Source organism: Capsella rubella, unplaced genomic scaffold, assembly GCF_000375325.1.
Source record: "Capsella rubella cultivar Monte Gargano unplaced genomic scaffold, Caprub1_0 scaffold_6, whole genome shotgun sequence".
Taxonomy (NCBI): Eukaryota; Viridiplantae; Streptophyta; class Magnoliopsida; order Brassicales; family Brassicaceae; genus Capsella; species Capsella rubella.
The window spans coordinates 9,659,044-9,685,303 of NW_006238918.1; the positions used below are offsets into that span (position 1 = coordinate 9,659,044).

The following is a 26,260-nucleotide window of genomic DNA, read 5'->3' on the forward strand; positions in this document are numbered from 1 at the left end:
GCATGTTACATGTATATGTACTACAAGTAAATGTTATAAATCAACGAATGTCTGTGAATCCGATGCCTCTTCGTTTAGTGGGAAAGATAGCAAAGAAGAAGCTCGCCACCGTCACAACCAAAACCGCAAAATACTTGATCATAAGTATGAAATGACCACCCCAACTATGGCCGTCGTCGTCCTCCTCGGGGAGCAAACACCTGCGAAAATCCGAACTCTCTACGGCTAACGACAAGAAGACTACAACCGAGACAAAAGCATGCACGAAATCCACAAAACTCAACTTGTATCTTCGTCTCTTGTCTCCTGTTAAGTTAGATTCCGGATCATAGCCTTCATCGTCCGGATAGTCGTTGAGGATGTAGAGACCGTTCGCGGTGGCAATCCCGTAGTATATTCGGCCGTCCTCGCCTACGAAAGAGTCGGTGAAGGAGGAGAAGAAGCAAGCCGCGGCGCAGAAGGAGATGAGGGAAATGGTGAGGAGTTTATTAGCGGGTTTATTGGTGCATTCGCCGCCATTGGAGAAAGATGGTATTAGCGTTTCGAACACGAGGGCCGTTCCGGTCGGTAAGAGGTTGGCGAAGTTTCCGGCCGACGGTAGAGATCTGATGAACGACGCTTCCATTTTCCAACTTTGGTCGTCCGACGAGAGAAAAAATTTGTAAAGAGTGTTTTGTCGTATGTTCTTCTATACGTAATGCATGCATGCGTGAAGATAATTTTGATGCGTCTTTTTTATATACATTTCTTAAATGAATCGAGTTTTGTTTGGTATATTAGCTAATATGTAATTTACGTTTTGTCTTATAACTTATATAAATTTTTTTTAAAAGAAAATAACAATATTCTTTATCTTATGAAATTAGGTAGTGACTATTGAAATTGAAGATGTATATAATGTAATATCTTAGTTTTTTGGCCTATCTACTTTTGTTGGGATTGAAAAATACACAAACGATGATGACTCGTTCATGAAGCTATATCTTGCACGGAGATATGTTACATGTTCCTATGAAATTGAGTCCATGAAGCTATATCTTGCACGGTTGTTGTACCTAACTCCTCTCTCGGTGACTCGATCGGTCTTATTAGATATATGTATGTGAATATTCTATCAAGCAATTATGTTATATATACAAGATTGAGAAAAAAAAAGTTAGTATCATAATTTATAATCTTTCATTAAAGGAAGTTTGAATACTGATCAAGTCTGAATAACTTTGAGGGTTCGGCTTTTTGTCCCTGCGGGGATCATCGTCCACATTACACTAACCGTCGTATCGCTATTGCAAAGTTAACATTTAGCCCCGGCCGGGTTTGTCAAATTCAGACAATGAAATCTATTTAATTTTAATCACTTAGCCAATTTGAGACGAAAATTCAACAAGTTCTTTTACATATTCCTAAACAATGTTCATGTATATATTTAAGATGAACCTATAATTTTTCTTAGCAGAACGCCATATGATAAAATTTATCTAAGTTTGATTTATTTCAACAGACTGATGATAGATAAGCTTAGCTTGTATCTCTTCAAGTGATAATCCTTTCGTTTCCGGGACGATAAACCAAAGAAAGAGTAACGCTGCTCCCGCAATACCTCCGAATATGTAAAATGTTCCTATAAAATGTCAAATTATAAAACTCTATAAATTCAACACATAATTATACCCAAAAAAATTATGTTAATTATATATATAATTATTAACTTATAATTCATCTTGCTAGCTCCACAATTATACAAATAACATTTTATTAGTTTTTTAGTCATTTTAAATATAAAATTTACATGATTTTGATATAGAAAGTCAAGTAAATTAAATACCTTGGGTGCTCCACTCGAATAAAAAGTTGAAAGTGTAATTTACGATCGAACTACTTGAAAATGAGACCAGCGTAACGATACTTCCTGCTGTTACTTTTATATTTATTGGAAATATCTGCAAATACCAAAAAGTGTTACATTTATTACTTGATGAGTTACAAAAACATAATGTATTTTTTTTTTTAATTCCTAATATATTATTTTTTGAACCGTTCACATAAATTCATAATTATGAATGTATTATTTATTTCATAATAAACACTTTATCCAAACTACTAACCAATAACAATTCAGAAACTAAGATCTTTTCAATGAATTTATCTTAACATTTTTACAATTTTTTTAAATTAAATATGTTATAATTAATCATCCAAAATTAGAAAATCCTTTTTCTGTATGGATTTTGTTTAAAAATAAATTATCTATAACATCAATCTAGTATAAAAATTTGAGCTAATTTTATGTACCTCAGACATAATTATCCAAGGAAGACCTCCCAAACCTATTGCAAAAGATCCAATATACAGCTGCAAAATAAGAAACAAAAAAAAAAAAATCTTAGAAAAGAGCCAAAAAATAATCATGAAAAAGATTATGTACGAAAGTCAGATAAAAATGTTTTACCAAAATGCATAGTAACGTGAATGTTGGAGTCATTTCTGGTAGCAATTGCATTTTCTGCTTATACCAAATAAATATACAAACTTATTGTTGACAAAATAAGTGACATTTTTAGAATATAAACTATAAAATAAAGAGATTCTATAATCAATATGTTAGTTTATAATATATAACCTGTAACGTGAAGGCGATTCCAATAAGTATAGAAGATATGCTCATCCCAGCTGCAGAAGTCTATATATATGTCCAAATATAAATCAAAACAACTTTAATTAAATTTTTTTAATATGTTCAAATAGTGACTAAGTAATTGTGTTATAAGAAAACAAATGCAAATGTGACAGTCTTAAAGGTTTTTTGAATGCTCACCAACAAGAGAGGTCGTCTGCCCCATTTATCAACAAGAATGACACCAATCATGGACTTTGGTACCTGCCAATAGTATAAATAAATGGAAGTTTTAAACTATTAAAATGAAAAAGAAATGTGAAACTTTTTAATTAGTTTAAAAAGTATTATATTTTGAATGATTAACAAACACAAAAATTTCGATTTTCCAACATTAGTAAAATTTCTTAATTTGATTTTTGTTTTAATCTTTGATATAAAAAGTTTCTTTATAGTATAGTTTGACTGCATAATTTGGCATCATGCATCTATATACTTACCATGTAGAGGCCGAGCACCGTCGATCCAACGGCCACCGGAAAACCTGTTTTCAACCCAACATATTTTTTTAAGCTAAGTAAATATGTTTATATACAAAATCTTTTAAAGTTTTATACATAATTGCATTTGTATGCAAAATCAAAAGCAAAGTGATTAGTGGAAGAAACTACAAGTATTGTTTGAAAGCATATTATATATATATATATATATATAATTATTGTTATTGACGAAATTTTTCGATAAAAAAAAAGAATTATGAAGTACTAAGAAATTAAATCTTAAAAATTACCAGATTTTCTAAAAATGGTACTTGCATAAGAGATTACAGCAGCACTTCCTGAGAATTGCTGAACCAACATTAACCCAATTCCTACCTGAGAAATTAAATAAAAAATTGAATGATTTTGTAGAAACATATATATTTTATGTTTTGTGTAGAATCTATACTATTAATTGGGAAGGACAACTTGAAGCCAAACACCCTCCAATTTTAAAAAAAAACATTTTATGAAAATAAAACCAGTTGCCAAACAGAATTAATGACAGCAAAAAAAAACAAAAACAAAAACAAAAACAATCTATATTTATGGAAATCATAATAATATTTTACCATATAATTCGAAACAAACATTATCTGAATTATTTCACATAAAAAAAATAAAAAAAGATTAGATATAATTGTTAAGATTCATAAAGTTAAATTCACTTTCAACTTTCAAATATAAAACTACGAGTACGATACGGGGACATGTAATTTAAATTGCTAAATTTAATTTCCACTTTCCTATTTATTTCAAATATTTAGACATGAAATGATAGGTACAAGAAGATAACGTATACTTCGGATAACAAAACTACGATAAATCCATGTATTAAAAAAAATAGAAATACCTAAATCTTTAGAAAACAAAAAGGCTAAAACATGAATCTTTGAATTGAAGAAAGTAACGAGAAATAAAGATGAAACTGAAAGATCAATAAAATTAAAAATCGAACAAGGATTGTGTATGTTAGGATTACAGATAGTGCATTGTGAATGAAAATGGTGGGAGCATGTGACTTAGATTGATAATTAGATTTTTATTAGTTTGATAAAAATAAATATTTAAACGAGGAATATGGGTATCCCGTCTAAATCTTTTACCAAGTTTCTTATAATAAACATTGGCAAATGATTAAGTTTTAAAAAGAAACGATTATGAAACAGAAATTTTATGACAGATAGAAGACGGGACGGGACGGGGCGGGGTGGGACGGGACGGGTCAGGACGAGACGGAAAGGAACAGGACGGGTTTCCATTCTAAACTACACATAAAACAATTCAAACTAAAGCCAAACCCAAATCCGATTGAACATCTCTAAACAAACAGTTAGAAATATTTGGATTAGTTTAAAAAATAAACACGTAATATCACTTATCACTTTCATTTAAATAATTTTAAAATTGTAATTTTAAAATTTTATCATGTAATACAATATCTATATTTTACAACTGTATATCTATATATAGTTTATCAAATAAACTCATATAACAAAATTTTACCAAACTAGCATCTACTTAAAAAATCGTAATTTTGTAAAAATAACTCCGCACGTACGTGCGGGTCCATCACTAGTTATTTTATATTTTCACATTAAATAATATGAAAATTGAAATAGTCTTGAAAGTATTATATGTATAGTAACATATATTTCACTGTACCACGATAGTGTATCTATATTTTCTCTGGAACAAATCAGAAAAACTCGACCCTGAATCATTTTCTACCATTTTGGTTACAACCTGATGAAAATAGAAAACCAAAATTATTACTTTGTAAAGTGATGAACATATATAATTTTGAGATTAATTTATGAATTTTCAACAAAATAATTAATAAAACTCACTTGAATCTCTAAGGCTTCACGTGAAATATTAGCACCTCTCCCTCTAAGCCTAACTAGTGAGTTCTTGAGTTCTGTCTCAGTACCAACTTTTGCCTTCAAAATTTTTAAAATAGTTTTTAAGTTTTTTTTTTGTTTCTGTGTTTTATAAAATTATTTTGGAAGTTAATAAATTATGTTAGAAAACAAATTGACAAACCAGCCATCTTGGAGACTCTGGAACAAAGAATAAACCGATCACTTGAATTATGCATGGTAAAGCACCTAAACAGGAAAAAAATATGTATATCATATTTTTGTCAGTTAATTAATTTGTACACTTAGATTTTTTTTTTCCAAAATTTTAACTTCTAAATAATTATCCTGATCTAATGTAAATAAATATATCAGATTTACCTAATAGAGCCAATGTCCTCCAGTTGATAAAACTCCCAGTAAAATAAACCATGGCTGTTCCAGAGCTTTGAAGAAGCTAATTACATATAACCCAATCAACCAGTAAAATAAATTGTCAATCAATAATACTCACCAAAAAATCTAACAAATATTTATTTTAAATTGTATTTATTTTATCGATGATAAAAATATTTTTTAAACAATTTGAAAAAAAATGTGATATATGAATAATGCATATTCTATTTAATATATTTAATGAAAATATAGAATATTACCTGGTTTGAAAAGTTAAATGTACCACGAACATGTTTTGGAGAAATTTCAGCTATATAGACAGGTACCTGTTCGTTAAATTGCATGAAATTAACTTTAAAAAATATTTGAAAATACATATGATAATTCTATAATATAAAAACTTGTTAAAATGATTCCAAATATATATATATATATATATTAGTTGTAGTTAGTAAGTTAGTAATTACCACATAGCTAATTAAGCCGAGCCCTATCCCTGAGGAGATTCTTCCCAAGTCTAGCCACATCACATCCTTTTGTGTTTCCATACATAATAATAATATAAATCACTCTTTAATTGTTGGGTTTATTCATCATTAATTATAAACATAAAACTAATTAAACATTTTTTATTTTCTGACATAAAGAAAATATATTTTTTGTTTTTCATTTTTACATACCTTAGCGAAAGCTATGGAGAACCAACCAATGATGCAAAAGATATCAGAGACCCACAATGTCTTAAAATCATGAAAATTCATAAGCAACCAAAAAAAAAATTAGTATAGATTTTCTACAAAATGGTAAAATTTGATTATCCAATCTAAACTAATATATATTTTTGTTAGCAATAATAAAATATGTAATAAAAAATATGAAAGTGTGTAAAGATAAATTTAAAATTACTCTTCTTCTGCCAAGTAATATCGCCATTTTACCACTGAACAAAGCTCCTATTGCAGATCCCAATGTGTTGAATGAAGCAAACGCTGAAAACTGTTAAAATTAAATAATATAATTAACCCAAATATAAATTGCAAAAATTGGATAAATCATTTGCTAAACCAAATATATTTCTTACAGAGGATAAAAATGGAGGTGAATCACACTAACCAACCAAGTATAATCAACTTCATGGGGATATATAATGACCATACATATTTTTTCACTAGAATTGATGCTTAATTACGTGTTAATTTTAACTAAAAATTTTCACTAAAAACTTTGATAAAAATAAAATAATAAAGACAATATCAATCACAAAAACAATATCAAAAACGATATAGAGAAATAATCTCAATTTTCGAACCAATCTTTATACTGTTTGTAGTCATTTACGTGTTGTTAATCAAACTCTATTTACCCGTTAAAATCTTTTTAATCTATTAATCGCACTCTCTGTAGTTTAGTTTACGGTTGATATTATAAATAAACTTGTGACAAGATTAATTTAATAAATAATCACAGATTTAAAGAAATTTATATTAAGAGAGTGGAGAGACATACTTGCGAGATGGAAAGACCTAAGTCCTTCATAATTTCTATCTCAGCAGCTGAAGTATAAGCCATCTGTTATAAATAAAATAAAATAACCATATGTTAATAGCTCAACTGGTAAAATCTCTAACAACAAATTTTGAGGTCACCGGTTCAAATGGCACTTGAAACGAGACTATATAACATGTTTTATGAGTTTCAGAACCATATAGTAACTAAGAAAATCAGATAAAAACAGGCTTTAAAAAAATATTATATGAAAATAGATAAATACCAAACTAATGTCTTTTATATGAATTTTGTATTATCTTTGATTAAAAAAAAACAAGTATCTTAATTTCCATAAAAAAGAAAAAAGAAAAGCAAAGGTAAGATGTTGAGGAGAATGAAACTAACAGCAACACCAAAGGAGAAGGAGCCACAAACAGAGACCAAAGTGCTTAGGACAACACATGCAGTAATACGACATCCCGAATCGTCGTTTAGGTCATCGTGCTGCAAAAGCTCTTCCTCTATGCTTCTTTCTTCCTCCACCACCGTCATTAACACATGCATGTGTATACTGATACGACAAGTTTTTGTTCACGAACAGTGAAAGCTCGAGAGAGAGAGAGAATGGTTTGTTTTGTCAAAGTTTGGGCTTCGTACCAAAGGAAGCTAAGGTGTCACAATTATGTTTTTGTTTTTGTGTTTTGTGTCAGTTTGCAATATAAGGAAAGGTGTCACAATTATGTAATGTTTTAGTGTGTTTTGTGTCACTTGTCAATTTAGGGAAGGTGTCACAATAATATGTATATATATATATATATATGCATCAACCGATCACACCAATTTGACTAGGGAGACAAAGTGATTTCATGATGTGTTATGTCTAAAAGCATATTATAGGGAAACTACAATATGTAGACCCAGATAAAAAGAAAATTAAATATCTCTTTTCAATAAAATTTTATTTAGCTTCTAAATTTTCAGACAAAAATACCCCTATATATGGTAACAAATAGTTTAGCAAGATAACGTAATAAATATCAATAAATTATATTTTTTTTTATCTAACATTTATACGTCATCAGTTTTTAACTTTTACAATATGATACAAAGATCCAACACGATAATAAATGATTTATCAGAATAATTTCAAACTTACCATATAACTTATAATTTTATCGCGATACAATATCATTTATACTGTTAATAAATTATTTAGCATATTAAGTTTAACACTAAAAATTATTTAGTATGTTAAGTTTATAATGTAGTGGTTAGAGTTTAGATTTTGTAACTAAACGAAGTTATATTTTGGTTTGGGTTGACAAAATATTGGTTAGGGTTTAGATTTTATAATTAAATGAAATTATATTTTGGTTTGGGTTGACAAATAGTGGTTATGGTTAAATTTTTGTAATTAAATGAAATATAATTTCGGTTTGGGTTGACAAAGTAGTGGTTAGGGTTTAGATTTTTTAATTAACGGTTTGGGTTGAAAAAATTAGAGGTTTGGGTTGATAAATTATCGCGATAATGGATTATTTAACTTGTTCAAAAATAAGTTATCGAATGCTATTAATCACGGATGAACAGTGTTATCAAATTCTATCAATCACAAATGAATAGTGTTAGTCTTAATTTAACTGATAATATGTAAATTATCGCGATAACAAATTATTTAACATATTTAAAAATAAGTTATCGAACGCTATGAACAGTGTTACGTATCCTACTCTCTTTTGTTTGTTTTGGCTAAATCAAATCAGGGTCAGAAATGTAATTTTACGTTACTGCTGGTGAGAGAACTAATTTTTGGATTATTACATCCTTACTTTTTGTTTTCAGTTTATATAGGTACCAATTTTTAACTCACCCCATATTATATAACTAAATATAATCCATTATATAAACATTTTTCACAAACTTGAAGAAATGTATATGTTTTCCACTATTTAATAAAATTACACATTAAATTAAATATTTTAATATTAATCACAAGTGTATGAAATGGGGTTTTTTACCTAGCTTGATATGAGTTAATTATATTTTACTAAGATAATAATTACTAATTCCATAGCAAAAAGAAATATTTATGTAGATGAAAATATATCAAAATATATAATTAATGAATATATCTAAGTTTGATTTATGTCGTCGGGTTGATGAATAAGCTTAGGGTAGGTGTCACAACTATGTATTGTCTTTGTGCTTTGTGTCTGTTTTCAATTTAGGGAAGGTGTCACAATAATAATACTTTTGTTAAATTATTATGAACTCATCAATCTACACCGATTACACCAAATTTGAAGAAATGTATATGTTTTTCACTATGTAATAAAAAAACTATACATTAACTTAAATATTTTAAGATTCACTCGTGTACGACATGGATTCATACCTAATTTTATATGAGTTCACAATATTTTAATAAAATACTAATTACTAATTACATGCTTACATATTTTCATATATCAAAACATATAACTAATGAATATATCTTTGATTTATTTCGTCGGGCTTATGAATAAGTTTAGCTTGTATCTCTTCAAGTGATAATCCTTTCGTTTCTGGAACGAGCAACCAAATAAAAAGCAACGCTGCTCCTGCGATACCTCCGAATATGTAAAATGTACCTATTACAGTTATAATAGTTAATTATAGATATAAGAATATTTTCAACTTATTTATTAATTTTCTAGATTTAATCATTCTTTAGTTTATAACATAATTTAAAATCATTTAGATTAAAAAGAAGAAGTAGAAAAGAAGAAACCTTGGTTGCTCCACTCGAACAGGAAGTTAAAAGCGTAAGTGACCATCGAACTACTTGAAAATGAGACCAACGTAACGATACTTCCTGCTGTTACTTTTATATTTATTGGAAATATCTGCAAATACCAACCAAAACAATCATACATTTTAAGTTATTATGAATTTAATCATTCTTTTTACAAAACATCCAAAAATCGCAGTCGAAATCGAATTATTTGAATCTAATCTATCCGTGAATATAATTTTCTACCAGTTCATTAACCGAAATTTGTAATGAGTTTAAATAATCCGGCGCGTTATTAATATTAATACTACCAAAAAAATAATAATATTTGAAGTTGATATATATAGTTTGTGTACCTCCGACATAATAACCCAAGGGAGGCCTCCCAAGCCTATTGCATAAGTTGCAATATAAAGCTGATCACATACGAACAAAATCAATTTCAGTAACATTTTATATGTTAAACAAAAAACATAAACAATAATGTTTTCATTAAAAAGATTTTGTACAAGGAGATATAGTTTTTTTTACCATAACGCATATAAACGTTAATATTGGAGTTAGCTCCAAAAGCAATTGCATTTTCTGCTCATCATTATACCAAATAAACAAAACATTAATAAGTTCTTAGGTTAAGAATAGAATAAATAACAATAATAATGTTATTAAAGGACTTTAAAATAACCTGTAATGTGAAGGCTAACCCAAGAATCATGCATGCTAAGCTCATCCCAAACGCAGAAGTCTATGTCAAATTGGTTTTCAAATCAAAATATTTAAACAACTTTAATTATATATAATGATAGGCATTATAGTTTGTCTATACTTATAAAAGTAATTAAGACGTGTGCTCACCAACAAGAGAGGACGTCTGCCCCATTTATCGACAAGAATGAGACCAATCATGGTTTTTGGTATCTGTGGGAATATCAAAAAACTTACCATTATTCAATAATGCTTACAAGAGTTTAAGAAACCAAAATTTTGTAAGTTCTTAATTAAAAAAGTTTAGTAAACTTGGAAGTTTTGTCGGTTCTAATAGCATTTGAGAAGAGATCATATAAAATGTTTGGATTTTAATCCAAAAGAACGTTTCGATATTCAAAATCTTTTATTTATTCGAAAAAAGTCGATAAGAAAATTTGATTTTCGTATATTTTGCATTGATATGGTCAAATTAATAAATTGACAAGAAAATTTATATAAACTTACCATGAAAAGACTTAGAATCATCGTTCCAATGCCAACCGGAAATCCTGTTTTAACACAAAACAAATTATTAATAAACAAAAAAAAACATGGAAAAAACCTTTTTTTTTTTTTTGGTTTTTCAACTTGTGCTTGTTTTTCCCATTTATTATTTCACTCAGCATTTCTAAAACTTAATCTTACCAGATTTTCTAAAAATGGTACTTGCATAAGAGATTACAGCAGCACTTCCTGAGAATTGTTGTATCAACATTAGCCCGACTCCTACCTAAGATATTTAATTATAAGAAATAAAATCAATGCTCTATATATATATATATATATATATATGCAAATAAATATGGAAATAAAATTTTAAGAATTTACTGTACCACAAGAGTGTATCTATATTTTCTCTGGAACAAATCACAAAAACTCGACTTTGAATCAGTTTCCACCATTTTGGTCATAACCTGAAATCAACACAAATTCAAACTTTACATTGCTAATTTTTTTTTAATTAATGAATATATTTTATATATTTAAAATTACTTTATAGCTGAAAATAAATTAAAGTAGAACTCACTTTAATTTCTGAGGCTTCACGTGAAATATCAGCATCTCTTCCTCTTAGACGAAGCAGTGAATTTTCTAGTTCTTTATCTATACCAACTTTTGCCTTCAAAATTAATATGGTTTTAGTTCTCATTTTGTTTCTTCTCATGGCTTATAAATTTTATGTAATGGGTATAAAATAAAAATAAAAATAAAAATTTGACTAACCAGCCATCTTGGGGACTCTGGTACAAAGAATAAACCGATTACTTGAATTATGCATGGTAAAGCACCTAAAACCGTAAAAAAATATTATAGTTTTATCAGTTAATATATTTCATTTTTTTCTATTATGTATTAAAAATATCTCTCTTCCATGGTTGAGTTGATGATATCTATAGTTTTAATTACCTGAGAAAGCCAACATCCTCCAAGTCATGAAATTCCCACAAAAGTAAACCATGGCAAGTCCAGCGTTTTGAAGTAGCTAATAATTAATCAAATGAGATTAACAAATGATCAATATACTTAAAAACAAGTTTTAAAGTCGTCGGTTTGAATGGCACTTAAAAGGAGATCATATAAAATGATATGATATTTGATCCGAAAATAGGCTAACTAGTGTTTATATATATACTTTTGGTCGACACATATCCTAATACATATGAATCAAAATACACATTTTCGAAATAAAATTTCTAAACCAAAAAAATATTTACCTGATTTGAAAAGGTAAATGTACCGCGGACATGTTTTGGTGCAATCTCTGCTATATAGACAGGTACCTGTTAGGTAAAATAAGCAAAAATAAATTTACATATAAAGTTGAAAATAAACAAAAACCAAACTATTCAAGATCATGTTTAATTAAATAAAAAACCATAAGGTTGAAATTATTATTACCACATAGCTAGTCAAGCCGAAACCTATCCCTGAGGAGATTCTTCCGAAGTTCAGCAACATGACTTCCTTTTTGTGTTCCAAACATAAACACAAATCATTGTTTAAGTATAATATTTTGTGTAATTAATTATATGCTAACTATAAAGTAAATGGTTTTTTTATCTTCTACAAAACTATAGAATATTGAGATGATTAGGAAAAGTTATGTTTTAAGGTTAGAAATAATAATCAAAATACCTTAGAGAAAGCGATGGAGAGCCAACCAGTGATGCTTAGTATATCAGAGATCCACATTGTCTTTTCAAATCATGAAAAAAGTATTTTAAATTAGCATTAATTTTAAAGGTTTCAGCACAAAATGTCAATAATAGCAACTGTAATTAAAGTAGACAAATATGAAAATTATAGTCAAGAAAAGAACAAAGAAATGACAAATTTAATTATCAAATAGAATATGAAATGGTTCATTAGTTAGTTACCCCTCTTCTGCCAATGACCATAGCCATTTTACCACTGAACAGTGCACCAACTGCAGCACCTAATGTGGCTAATGAGCCAAACGCTGAAAACTGGAAAAAAAAAATATTTTAGAAATCTATTAATCCAAAAGAAAATTTGTAAAATTTTAGTATATAATTTTAGATTGGATTTTTAAGTTACTAAAACTAATACATATTGGAATTCTTCTATTTTTTTTTATTAATTTTCTGACAGAGAAAAAAAAATTGTGAAACATAAATAAAATAAAACCAAATGAAAATGAGTGAATGGTATTTCTAGTTTTTGTTGATGAGAAAGTGTGACAAGATAGTGAATATGTAATGATGGAATTGTTGATGGATACTGTTTGTATATATGTTATTATTTTTTTCGTTTCGACAACTCCATATTATCAGAATTATAGCTATATCTGGTTTATATATTAATAATTATTAGTTTCATAAACTGTAAAAATGAAGGTGAATAGATTAGCAAACAAAGTATACTTCACTGGGATCACGATTATATATATTCACAAATTTCTTATTTAGGATTGATGAATGTTTAATACAATATGAAATGATTAAAGAGAAACAACCATTAAAAGAGAGTTAAATGTACATATTTGATGCTTCCTCTGTTTTTTAGTTGTCGTTCTAGAGTTACAATTTTATTTCGTAAGAGTTGTCGTTTTAGATTTTAATGCAGATGTCCCATAAAATTTTTATTCTAAACTACATTATTTTAATGGTATAATCAATTAAAAAACTAAAAATATTGTAAAAAAAAATAGTAGAATACAAAATTTAATCATTTTTTGTCGGTGTGAAAAATCTTAAACGACAACTAATTTGAAACGGACATAGTATTGGTTTTGCATATGTCAATGTGTCTTTATCACACACACTCTCTCTGTCTCTTACACATTAATTTTTTCTTTATGGATTATTTTAAGGTTTGTTTTTATTTACAAGTACTAAAGTATTTATACTACTTTTGAATTGCGACGGCGAATAAAAAGAGAACAAAAAATGTATAAAATTTTGAAAATCTACAACTAAAAAAACTACAAATTCAACAAAAACACGACCATGTAATTAACAGCCAACATAAGTTAAGATTATAACAACTATAACAAGGTTAATTTTCTTAAATGTTAATATTTTTTTTCAATAAAAAAAAAGAATAGAAAAAGAGAGAAACATACTTGCCCAATAGAAAGATCTAAATCCTTCATAAGTCCTATCTCAGCACCTGATGTATAACCAGTCTGTTAAAAAAAAACAAAATCAATATAAAATAAATTACTTAAGAAATCAATTTTTTTTCTTTTAATATGAATTATGCATAGGATGGAGAAAAGAACTCACAGCAACACCAAAAGAGAAGGAAGCACATATGGCAACAACAGTGCTAAAGATAACACAAGTAGTAATACGACACTCCGGATCGTCGTTTTGTTCATTACTCTGCAAAAGTCCTTCTTCTACGCTTCTTTTATCTTCCATTACCACCATATCTGATAAACTTAGTTTTTGGTCCTAACAAAGAGAGAGAGAGAGAGAGATGAAGAGACTAGAGCAAAGAGATATATAGAGAGAATGATGTATTTGTCAAAGTGGGCTTTGGTATGTAATATAAGGTTGGGTGGTCAGTGGTGATATGATTATGATTCCATGTCACTCAAAATCAATTTTTTTGGTTGTTTTGGTTTTCTACTCTATTGGGTTGGATTGGATTGGAAAAAGCTAACGTGGACGTGAGACATTTTTTCCTATCTCGAGTCAAGTTTTATCTCATTTAAGTTTTAGAAAAAAAAAAAAATACAGCTATGTTTTGAATATTTTTACTCTTATCATTTTCTAAATTTAACATGTTCAAAAAAAAAAAATGATTGTATTATAGGTAAGTGAAGAAAATAACATTTTGACTTATCATACGTAAACAATTGCCCATCAAGTTGGCTCATTTGACTTAGCTTTTATGTACTTGATGACAAAAAAAAGATTTATCATACGTAAATATAGTTTAAGCTATGATATTATGATCGATGTAACCATAAAATAGACATTTTTAAAAAAAAAGATGATGTCGAGTGAAAAATGTATTCAACAAAGTTTTTTTGGTTAAATAATGTATCATGGATATTTATGTAATTAATGTAATATTAAGATTTTTATTTTATGTAATTTTATTTCCACTTATAAGATTTATGCAATTATCTAGATACTAAAAAATATTATACATGCTAATATATCTACATACATTGAATGAAAATTTTATTCCATGTTATAGTATGACATTTTTGGTAAAAAGCTATTGTAATTTTAGACCCAAAAAAAATCTCATAAAAATAAAGGAAATTTTCTTACCACTTAGGGTGAATACAGATAATTTTATCTAGAAATATTAATCAGTATTTGATCTCTATCTATCCGACTATTACAAAACCAAAGTTTCAAAATTATACACAGAAATACATCTACAATTTGAGCAAAGTTGTTGGCCTTTCAATTCTTAAAATTTAATTTTATTCAGTTTGCTCCTTAATCCCATTTTATGAAATATTAGGAGAATATATAAACCAAAGTTCAAGTCTAACTATAGAATATTAAATGTTTTGTTTGCAACAAAATATTAAATACTTGTAATCATATTAATGAATGTTGCTATTTTTTTACTTAAAAAATGTTTTATAGATATGAGATTTGTACTTAAATTTTTGAATTTAGTATTTTTTATTTTAATAAAATGTGCTTTGTATTTTGTGTTTTGTGCTAAAATGCATTTTCTTTTACAAATACTAAATCTTAAGAAAAATGGAACAAAAATAATCCATATATAATGTGTAAAATTGTATTTTTAAATCTAAAATATTTCAGGTAAATTGGCAAAGTCCTTATCTAGTAATTAACTCTAGTTTATCCCTCAATCATTGTCCAAACTGCCTATTTCTGGTTTGACTTGAGTTGCATATTTCGCGTTATGATTTCATTGACAATTTCATTTATGCAGTTGAACAAAGCTAGTTTGTACAAGCAAGTACTTAGCTGTCATTATGATTTCATGAAATTAGATAAGCAACAATGTTTTCAAAAAGGTTGGAACTAGGATTAACATATGTATTAATATATATTTTGGGATGAAAATTCAATCCTTGGATGTAAAATTTTTTAACAATTAATTTTTCTAATAAATTCAGAAAATAAATTATTCCTCTTCCACAACCCCATTTTATATGACAAGTGCCAAGTGGTGTCAATGTGAGCTGCCGACAAGATAGAGGACTCAATTGATTCTTTAATTTCATGCATGTTTTACTTTACCATATGCTAGAATTGTACTTGTCTCATGTGTCATTATATACTTTGTAGAATTCAATTTTATAACAAAATGCTCCACCTTTTATATTATTGCTGATAGGGAAGAATTTTCGACATTTTTTCTATCTTTTATTTCTCGTAATTTGAATGTTAAGGCGGATTCTTTGGCGCGATATGTTCGTACCATACCGCATCTTGTCAAGTTTGTAAACAACTGTCCTCCAAATTGGCTCGTTTGAACTGATCATGTTCTTTTGATAAAAAAAAAAAAAGAGAAAAAAATGCTCGATGAGTGTAATCAAGGAAGTCACGTAACAAAAGAGGGGCTAGCACAATCTATGTCCAACTCCAACCCACGATTTGGTCCCCCACATTAATCATTCAACTAATACATTTTTGGGGATTACTAATTGAAAAAGAGAAGATGTTTCAAGACTAATTACTACGATCATACTATAAATATTGTTGTAGAAGTTGACAAAGGTTACTAGTCAGCCTTACCACTAGATAAGCTTTCTGATACGTGATAAATGTTTTAGAACGATTATATATATATATATATATATATATATATATATATATATGTGGATTTGTTTAAAAGAAAATTAACTAAACTAAACTAAAATAATGTACTTGGAACTAGATTAGGACCCCAGATTTATTTATTTGGCATGTCCTCTTTTCTGAGAACAAAAGTACGTTATAGAAAAGAATATTACTAAGCATATTTATTTACATCTTACTATTATTAAAAGAAATACACATTTAATCATTACTAAAATTTGTGTTAAATTTCTAAAAATTACCCTCAATTACAATCAAAGAAAAACATTTTCTGAAATTAGAAAAGATATTTTATGTAAACTAGATAAAATTCAATCAATTACTTGACCCGATATGCGGGTACCTACGCGTTTGCCCAGCAACCGGTGTTCGATCCGTTTTGAAAACAATCATTGATTGTATTTTATTGATGGGCTTATCTTTTGCTCAGTTATTCAAAACTAATCACTTGTATTCAATATTGTCGACCCATGCAGGAAGTGGCTAATGGAATGGACAAACCCCCTTTAGCAGCTCTATTACAAATGCAACAACCATGTAATTTATATATAATTTACAACTATGTTAATTAGCAAAAAAAAAAGGAAACTATAAAATATATTTTTCAAATTTTGAAACATATCTTATAAAATTCAAATTTATCGCATGAAATAAAATCATGCGGTGTACCGTGAATTCAAACCTAGTTTTAGTGTTATTACATCTATAAGTTAAAAAATAAAAATAATCATCATTAAGTTTACAAACTCTAAAATCTCCCTTTTCAAAATGTTTTTAGGGTTTTGATTCAATGTCTCACGAAGTTGAAATGGGCACTCGCGACTCTTGAATTCTCTAGATGGTCCATGATTATCAATGTTAGAACCACGATGTTGATTCCATGTACTAGAAGATTTTGTATTCGTATGTGTTATTTTCAATAAATTTTTGTTAGTTTATAGGTTTTGATTTCTTTGGTAAGTTTGACTGATATGATGTGGATTCTGAAGAATAAGAAAGTCTTTTCGGATACTCAAAGTTGAAGATCAATGAAATATTAAAGAGAAGACAAAGGGACTGTGAGAAAGAGGAGAGTTCTTTTTATTATTATTGTATTTTAATCGATATTTCTCATACAAAATACATATTGTAAATGTTCTTATAAAATATTACTTTCTACACTTGTAAATTAAATTTAGAGTTTTGGAATTTTTAATTCCAAGTACAAAATTTAAAAATTAAAATTCAAAATTCAAAAATTAAAATTCAAAATTCAAATTTAAAATTGAAATTTAGATCTCTATAGAATATATAATTGTATATAAGAAAGCACTATATTAAACAAAAATATGATAGCAATTCCAAAAACCACTACGATAAGTCTTCGACCTATTATAACGGGCGATGATAGAGCGCTTCTTAAAATGCTATATTATCGTTATATACCGTTATTTAGACGATGTGAAAAGTGATTATCCTTGTAGTGCGACAGCATTAAAACCATTACAAAACATTTAGATCCAAAAGCAATAACCATTACATTATAAATATGTTCTTATCAAATCAACATTGCAATCGAATCAGCAAAGCACTTTATTCAAACCAAACATGATCATCCAACCTAGATATAATAACAACAATCATTAGTTTTTTCAAACTTGATTTGGCTTCGGACGAGCATCTTCTACCTTCTCAAAGATTTTATTCTCTACCTGCATTTGGTTCTTCTCAAAATCCATCTCCTGGTGCTCTACATGTTGTTCCTAAACGTTTTTGAAAGCCAAAGTCTCTAGCTCATCCAAAAATGGCTCATCAACCCATTTGAGACATGATTAATTATCATCTGTGAGATACATTCATATCAATTCAATAGGTTAAATAACAATGAGTAACCAAAAAAAAAAACAATTTATACAACTATCCAGAAATCTTAAGTCTTGCAGAAAAAGCACAACGATAGTAACATTGGTAAGGATTGGGATATGACTCTGAAATCTTTGCCATGATATCAACCCCGCACAAAAACATCTCTAACACACACAAAAATGTTCTTCTTCTTTTTTTTTTTATTTTTTTTTTTTTTTTTTTTTTTGTAAACACACAAAAATGTTCTTCTTTGTTGAGGATTTGATGTTCAGAGTGGAAATTTTGGATGCATTACTCATTGTTCAACTTCATTTTAATGTTTTTCAATCAAAACTTCAATGTGATTCAATTTGATTAAAACCAGAACAGATTTGAACCAGAGTTTTTTTAGGGTTCTTACATTTAAGATTTAAATTGGGGATTTTATGAACAAATACTGATATTTGGGTTACGGTTAGGTATTGACTCGACCTTAGTTTTTAATTTGTTTTCGTCAATGAGTTTCTTGGAGGGAGAGGGGAAATACATCGTCATTCCAAGATATATATAGGTTAAACAAACATAATTAACTATTTTTAAGTTGATGGACAAAACTGTTTCGTCATTAGCTCGTGGCGTGTGTTAGCCCCTCCAAAAGAGCGAAAAGTATGACCTTTTTGAGTATACTTGGGAGAGGTTTTGATTTTTTGGAGGAAAATTTATAGAAAATCTAGTCCCGACAAAAGTAGACTATGGGCCTTGGCACATAAGACCATAAAGGCCCATAAAACTATATTTATTAGTTATACATTTGTGAGTATCTTAAAAAATAAGTTAATACTATTAAATTTAAAGACACTTTCATTTTGTAATTTAAAATGTCTCTCCAAAGATACTACTCTTCCTATTTACTCATTTAATTACATCCTATTTTTTTTCTTTGTGTTTATCATTTTTATATTAGAGACACTCTCGTGGAATTATCAATAAAAAATGCTCTAACTTCCTGTAAGAGAAAATGAGTATATGAGATTTTTGATATACTTTCACTTATATTTGTTTACATGGTTCATTATTGTAAACTTTATCATATGACCTTTTGAAAGTCATTAAGAGATGAAACTTCACAATTTAGCAAAAACAAGTGTCAAACTTATTAGAAAAATCTATTTATAGTCAAATAAAATTTTACACTTAATTATTAAAATATCTCTATATATAGTATAATATAATGACACATATCAAAAAGTTAGCCTATTATATGTATACATTTAATCAATTATTGATATGTTTCCAAACCTGATTAGTTGTATGTATATATAATGTTGGATTTTCATTGGATATTTAGTAAAACTTATCTAATTTTAGTGTTTTTTTTCTTTTGATAATAAAAACTAAATATAGTTAACAATCAATAATTTTGTTTGTTCCTATGTATTATTTTATTTAACATTAGCCAAAATTTGACTAATAATAACTAAATATAGTTAAAAATTAAGAATTTTGTTTGTTCCTATGTATTATTTTATTTAACATTAGCCAAAACTTGACTAATAATAACTAAATATAGTTAAAAGTAATAATTTGGTTTGTTCCTATGTATTATTTTATTTAACATTAGCCAAAATTTAACTATTATTTTTTTCATACATGTCAGAATTTGAGTAATTGCAATTATGTCATTATGTTAATTTTTAGTGTATTGTATTAATAGAGAAGTAAACAACACTGGTTTTGAAACTGTTATATAAGAAAGTGTAACAATCATATCTTCACATAATCAAAAACTTCTCAACATCAAAGAAAAAAAAATATACAAAATTTGTCTGCTCTTCTTGTCTCTCTCTTTTCTCGCTTAGCCGTTTAAAGCTATAACAAAGCCCTGAGACTTGTAAAAGCCTCCAACTTTACAAATCTCAGCCGCCACTTTTGTTCAAATGGCAAAGAAGAAGGTGTCACGTAACTCCAATGGAGCTTCCAGTGAGGAGCAACAAAAGCAGAGCCAGAGAGATGCTTCGATGACTTACAAGAAACCGGCGGAGCTGAATGGAGAGTTTTCAACGAAGGACAATGACTCGTCGGAGGAAAAGTTTCAAAATTTGAAGACACTCAATGCGATTCTTCTCAAGCAAACGATGGAGAAGAGACAAGAGATCGAGTCTCTGTTCCAGGCGAAAGATGCGTTGGAGGCTGAGCTGACCCGTTACGGAAAGGAGAAGACTTTGCTGAAGGATGAGTTGCGTGGTTCGGGTGATGAGAAGTTGATGTTGAAGATTCAGATGGATCTGTTCATGGGTTTTGTTGAGAGTCGTGTTAGGGAAATGGGTTTTGAAGTAGATGGGTTGGTTAAGGAGAAGAGTGATGGAGAGTGTGAGATTAGGGGTTTGAAGAGAGAAGTTAATGTTTTGATGGGGAAGTTGGAGAGTGAGAGGGATGAGTTTAGTAGGGTTTGTGGTGAGAGGGATTTGATTAAGAGTGGGTTTGATTTGCAGTGTGAGGAGATGAATCGATTGAAGGAGAGTGTGGTGAAGTTAGAGATGAAAGAAGTGAGTTTGGGTGAAGAAGTTTGGAGATTGAAATCTGAGAATGGTAGATTGGTGAAGGAGAGGGAGGAGAGAGATGAGTTAATTGAGCAGGCTAATAAGGAGAGGGGTGAAATGGAGAAGGAACTTAAGGAGAAGATTAGGGAGATTGATGGATTGAAGTGTGAGATCAAAGGGGTTATGAGAGAGAAGGTGGAGATAGAGATGGTTAAGCGTGATCAAAAAGAGATGATCTTGGAGTTGGAGAAAAAGTTGGGAAATTTGAATGAGATTGTGAAGAGTTTGACAAAGGAAGAGGTGAAGTTGCGTGATCAGGTTATTGGGTTAGAGAAGAATCTTGATGAGGTTATGGAGGAAGGGAAAGTGAGGGCAGAGCAGATAAATGCATTGGTGAAAGAGAAGTCTATTAAGGAATCTGAGCTTGAGGGTGTATTGGTGGAGAACGTTTCAATTAAGAAGGAGATGGAGATGGCTCTCCTGAAATCCTCTGAAAAGGAAAAGTTGGTTGACCAATTGGTGCGCGAGAAGAATGAGCTTGTTGAGCGTATTGTTAACCAGGAGGCTGAGGTTTTTGAGCTGAGTAAACTGGCGGATGAGCAAAAGCATGTTGCATTGCAGCTGCAAAAGGAATGCGATGAGCTAACCAAGACTAGTGAGAAGCTTAGCAGCAATGTTAGCCAGCTGAAGGATGCTTTGGTGCTAGCTGAGGTTGAGAGAGACAATGCTGGGAAGGCTCTTCAGGATAAAGTTTTAGCATTGGAGAAAATGGTTGAAGCTACTGGTAAAGAGCTTGAAAAGATTAAGGCTGAGCGAGGGAGATTGATTAAAGAGAAGAAGGAATTGGAGAATCGATCTGAGTCATTGAGAAATGAGAAGGGTATCCTTCAGAAAGATATAGTAGAACTCAAAAAAGCTATGGGTGTTCTGAAAACAGAACTAGAGTATGCTAGAACCAATGCAAAAAACAGTCTAACAATGCTGAAGAGTGTGTCCACTCTAGTATGTGGATTAGAAAACAAAAAAGGCGAGAAGAAGCGTGAAAAGGGAATGGATTCTTACTCTATGGAGCTCGAAGCAATCAAGAAAGCGTTCAAGAACAAAGAAAGCATGGTTGGGGAAATGAAGAAGGAAGTTGAGAAAATGAAGCATTCGGTTCAAGATGCAGAGAAGAAGAAGAGCTTTTGGACCCTTGTATCATCTATTACTTCTCTCTTTATGGCTGCTTCTGTTGCTTATGCTGCTTCTATCAAGTGAACCACTTGAAGATGGTATTACACCTCTAAGTCCCAGAAACCTTACCGCATCCCAATTCTAAAAATTTTGTTGTTTAACTTCTAAACCATTGTGAGCATCTTATGAGATGTAAACTTTTTCTTATCCCTTTCATGTCTATCTCTTTGTCTGTGATTCTACTACTTTTCTCTCAGAACATGTAGTTGATTTTCAGAAACTCTAATAAAATTATCTGTTTCATATTCATATATTAAGCTTTTTTGGTATCATGTTTTGAGTTTAAGCATATAAATTCCACCTTCCTCCATGAGACATTTTGGTTTTACATTTAAATTATAATTACAAGACTTATACATCAAATCTTTGCCCATGATTATTACATTGCAATAACACCTATAAGTGAGTAAGAACATGAGACATGTTTAAATTTGAACGTTATGTGTTTAATGAGTTTGATTTCTGCAAATGTTTGCTTAGACATCTTCTTCTCTTATACATTAAGAGAACAAGTTACTAGAGTTACAACAACTTATATAATTATACTAAAACACAAAAAAAAAACTTATAACTAAACATATTGTTAAACAAAAAATTATATTAAAATTTGTTGTATAGAGTGATGAATTTGGATTTGATTATTGTTTACTCTAAACCTCATGAACAAAAATTGAAGTATGATCATCTTTCAGAAGCAATGGCTCAGAATCATAGACAGTACAAGGTTCCTTTAATAAAATGAGCTAAATTACTCTGAAATTTTTATCTTTAAACCTAAAATTGCTTATCTAGAACACGTGGTTGATATTTCCCTTTGCTAAAAATCCAATTTTTTGGTCTCATTTGATGAATTCTTCATCCAATTCAGTATTATTGTTGCAAATCCTAAACTGGGTCAGACTTAGTTTTCACAAAGAATCTGTTATTGCTGAATGGTTATGTTGTTACATACTAGTGTGGGACGAGTATCTCCATTTTCAAACCCACCGAAGTCTTTTGTCTTCCGTAGTTATTACAGTTACAGATGCATAGTTTGTTCATCTGAAACAGGGGTGTCCACAAGAAGACAAGCGCTTGAACTAGTTGATTCTAAGTTGTCTAGTGGAGACGAAAGAGCTGCTCTGTCCCTTGTCAAGGATCTCCAAGGAAAACCAGATGGGCTTCGATGTTTTGGTGCTGCGAGGCAGGTTTGTCTTGTCTTGTTCATATCATTGTTTCATGTCAGAAAGAGTTTTGGTTTCAGATGCAATCTGTGTATGTAATCGTCATCATGTCATTGTGACTCTTCTTCTCTGTATCTTTGATGGAACTGGTTGGTCAATGTTTAAGCTTTTGTGTCTTTAGCATCAAAGTTTGATACTTTGATAATTTTAGCTTAAAATTTGGTCCCTTGGAATGTATCATAATGTCAATGTGAATCTCCTTCTCTGTATCTTTGATGGAACTGATTGATCTATCATCTATGTATCATTAAAGGTTTATGCTTTTGTATCATTATCATCAAATGTTTATGTTAAGTTTAAAACATTGTCCCGTGGAAGGTATATCATAATGTCAATGTGAATCGCTTTCTCATGGATCTTTGATGGGAAAGATTGGTCTATGTTTCTTTTGTTCGTAAATTGTAATCATCAAGATTATGCTTTGGTAGGTTTAGCTTAAAACTTGGTTCCTTGGAGTGTATTTTAATGGCTATGTTTCATGAACTTTGATAGAATTTGATTGATCTAAAGTCTGGCTTTTGTGTCAAAATCATCAAATCCGTGATAAGGTTTTGCTTAGATCTTGGTGTCCTTGAACTGTTGTGGTGTTCTTCTAAAACTGTGATCACGTAATCAGTGAATCTCATTTCTTGTCTTTTTTTTTCCTTCTTTACCTGTGTTTTATCTAGGTGCCGCAGAGACTCTACACATTAGAAGAACTGAAACTGAATGGTATTAACGCAGCTTCACTTCTCTCGCCAACAGATACAACGCTTGGCTCCATCGAAAGAAACCTTCAGATCGCTGGTGTCTCAGGGGGAATAGTTGCTTGGCAAGCCTTTGACTTGAGTTCTCAACAGCTTTTTTATCTAACTCTTGGGTTTATGTTCCTGTGGACTTTGGACTTGGTAACTCAAAAGATGACTTGATATTAAAAAAAAATACACACAAATATAGTCTCTTAACGATGCAATTGTGTTGTTATAGGTCTCATATAGTGGTGGAATCGGGAGTTTGGTTCTTGATACAGTCGGTCATACATTCAGTCAACGATACCACAACAGAATTGTTCAGGTAAGCTTGAGGCCCAACGATTACTCACTCTGATACAAATCTGTTTTATGAACTAGATGTGAACATTTTAACCTTATCATCTTTATTGAAGTTATCGCGAACTAAGGATCCTCTATAACGCAGCACGAAGCAGGTCATTTCTTGGTGGCCTACTTGGTCGGGATTCTACCACGCGGATACACACTCTCAAGCCTCGAAGCTTTGCAGAAAGAAGGATCTCTCAACATTCAAGCTGGCTCAGCCTTTGTGGACTATGAGTTCCTCGAAGAAGTACATAACCCTCCTCTCTTTCTTCTTTCACATCCCTTAACAGTAACTCATTGAAATCCAAGTCTTTTAACACTTTTCGCCAACCTAAATCCGCAGGTTAATTCTGGAAAAGTCTCGGCTACCGTATGTTTTCTCTTACTTGTCATAGAAAAGTTCTTGTAAAACAGTTTCAACCTCCTTAGCCCAAACTAAAACTAAAGTGTTTGCTATTCCAAAACCAGATGCTGAACAGATTCTCATGCATTGCTCTTGCTGGTGTAGCAACTGAATATCTCCTGTATGGTTATGCTGAAGGTGGCCTTGACGATATCAGCAAGGTCTCTAATCTTCTAGTTAAGTAAATATACTCAGAATCTACACAGCCCAATGAGACGTTTTAACTATGTTTTGTGGTGTTTATGGAACAGTTAGATGGTTTGGTGAAGAGTTTGGGGTTTACACAAAAGAAAGCAGACTCTCAGGTGAGGTGGTCAGTACTTAATACCATACTGCTACTACGGCGACATGAGATAGCTCGAAACAAGCTCGCTCAGGCTATGTCCAAGGGTGAATCTGTTGGATCTTGTATCCAAATTATTGAAGATTCTATTGATCCATCTGATATCTAGAAATCCAGTGTCTTCTCTTGTATTTTTGGATTAGATTCATATATCAATGTAAAGAAGCATTTTTATACATTAATAAAAGGTAACATCATATAACTAACACGTGTTTATTAGTAGTCCTTTATTATCTTATAAATCACAAGTCACCTAACCAATAATTTTTTTGCACATTGGCTTGGTTTCGTAATTTAAATTACTCCGTAGATAATTTATTTTTGTATGGCATTCTCTCTTCTCAATTCTAATGAGATATTCGCTTGATATTATTTGTTTTTTACTGTATGAAATTTTTCATTTTTACATTCATGATTTTGTAAAAAAAATTATATATGCTACTGTTGTGAAATCTGATTATCATGAGATTTTCAATGCACATTGCTAAAGACATTTTTCCACAAAACTTACATAGGCGCTTGTAACTCAAGGTCCTGATTCAATATCCTAATACAAATACAAGTATATCATCTTATCCCCTAATACATAGGAGCAAAGTAAAAGTTGCATATTGTCCAACAAAGATTAAGACTACATAGATGTAACAAAGATAAATGGGAAAAAGTTTTGAAGACCACACAAAGTCTGAGATTTAGTCAGAATATAACTATTCTAAAAGATGGTAATATGATTTGGTATCTACTGAGAAATCTTAGAGAGTAGAAAATTTATGAACAGTGACGAGAAAATCTGGTGAACTAGTGATTTGAAGAATTGGTTGATTTTTCTGAGCCATGGACCATGAGTTTGTATGTTTGGTTGTATGAAGTATATTTTGGACATTATGTTTAGTTTTGATTATATACATAATCTTATATGCATGTCATTGTCAT

General features: G+C 29.9%; 5 protein-coding genes across 8 annotated transcripts; 2 read left to right on the forward strand and 3 right to left on the reverse strand.

Annotated features, from left to right (window-relative positions):
- Positions 1-21: 21 nt before the first annotated feature.
- LOC17883930 (protein DMP10) lies at positions 22-776 on the reverse strand. The gene has a single exon (XM_006290045.2). It carries the CDS (start codon positions 623-625, stop codon positions 41-43), a length of 585 nt encoding a protein of 194 aa, XP_006290107.1. The 5' UTR covers positions 626-776; the 3' UTR covers positions 22-40.
- Positions 777-1,341: 565 nt separating this feature from the next.
- LOC17881434 (sugar transporter ERD6-like 18) lies at positions 1,342-7,540 on the reverse strand. 4 transcript variants are annotated; one of them, XM_023780150.1, is made up of 18 exons: positions 7,305-7,540; positions 6,918-6,980; positions 6,350-6,407; positions 6,092-6,102; positions 5,879-5,944; positions 5,672-5,737; positions 5,397-5,472; positions 5,200-5,264; positions 5,004-5,096; positions 4,819-4,899; positions 3,405-3,489; positions 3,115-3,158; positions 2,816-2,878; positions 2,621-2,680; positions 2,450-2,503; positions 2,293-2,352; positions 1,826-1,940; positions 1,342-1,621 (listed from the first exon to the last, which is right to left on the reverse strand). In XM_023780150.1, exons 1-18 carry the CDS (start codon positions 7,461-7,463, stop codon positions 1,479-1,481), a joined length of 1,362 nt encoding a protein of 453 aa, XP_023635918.1. In that variant the 5' UTR covers positions 7,464-7,540; the 3' UTR covers positions 1,342-1,478. The 4 variants fall into 4 exon arrangements, with proteins under 4 accessions (XP_023635918.1, XP_006289782.2, XP_023635917.1 ...); XM_006289720.2 differs by having other exon boundaries at positions 6,092-6,151; positions 6,318-6,407; XM_023780149.1 differs by lacking the exon at positions 4,819-4,899 and having other exon boundaries at positions 6,092-6,151; positions 6,318-6,407.
- Positions 7,541-9,228: 1,688 nt separating this feature from the next.
- On the reverse strand, positions 9,229-14,386 carry LOC17883131 (sugar transporter ERD6-like 17). The gene is made up of 18 exons (XM_006287584.2): positions 14,169-14,386; positions 14,006-14,068; positions 12,798-12,887; positions 12,556-12,615; positions 12,319-12,384; positions 12,135-12,200; positions 11,827-11,902; positions 11,644-11,708; positions 11,447-11,539; positions 11,253-11,333; positions 11,065-11,149; positions 10,885-10,928; positions 10,528-10,590; positions 10,358-10,417; positions 10,204-10,257; positions 10,029-10,088; positions 9,670-9,784; positions 9,229-9,529 (listed from the first exon to the last, which is right to left on the reverse strand). Exons 1-18 carry the CDS (start codon positions 14,313-14,315, stop codon positions 9,381-9,383), a joined length of 1,437 nt encoding a protein of 478 aa, XP_006287646.1. The 5' UTR covers positions 14,316-14,386; the 3' UTR covers positions 9,229-9,380.
- Positions 14,387-20,314: 5,928 nt separating this feature from the next.
- Positions 20,315-22,531, forward strand: LOC17882650 (myosin-2 heavy chain). Its single transcript, XM_006287222.2, has one exon. It carries the CDS (start codon positions 20,447-20,449, stop codon positions 22,304-22,306), a length of 1,860 nt encoding a protein of 619 aa, XP_006287284.1. The 5' UTR covers positions 20,315-20,446; the 3' UTR covers positions 22,307-22,531.
- Positions 22,532-23,088: 557 nt separating this feature from the next.
- Positions 23,089-25,529, forward strand: LOC17882322. Its single transcript, XM_023780845.1, has 7 exons — positions 23,089-23,469; positions 24,174-24,392; positions 24,472-24,558; positions 24,682-24,828; positions 24,925-24,951; positions 25,050-25,145; positions 25,236-25,529. The coding sequence occupies exons 1-7, from the start codon at positions 23,215-23,217 to the stop codon at positions 25,434-25,436; spliced, it is 1,032 nt and encodes a 343-aa protein (XP_023636613.1). The 5' UTR covers positions 23,089-23,214; the 3' UTR covers positions 25,437-25,529.
- The last annotated feature ends 731 nt before the right edge of the window (positions 25,530-26,260 follow it).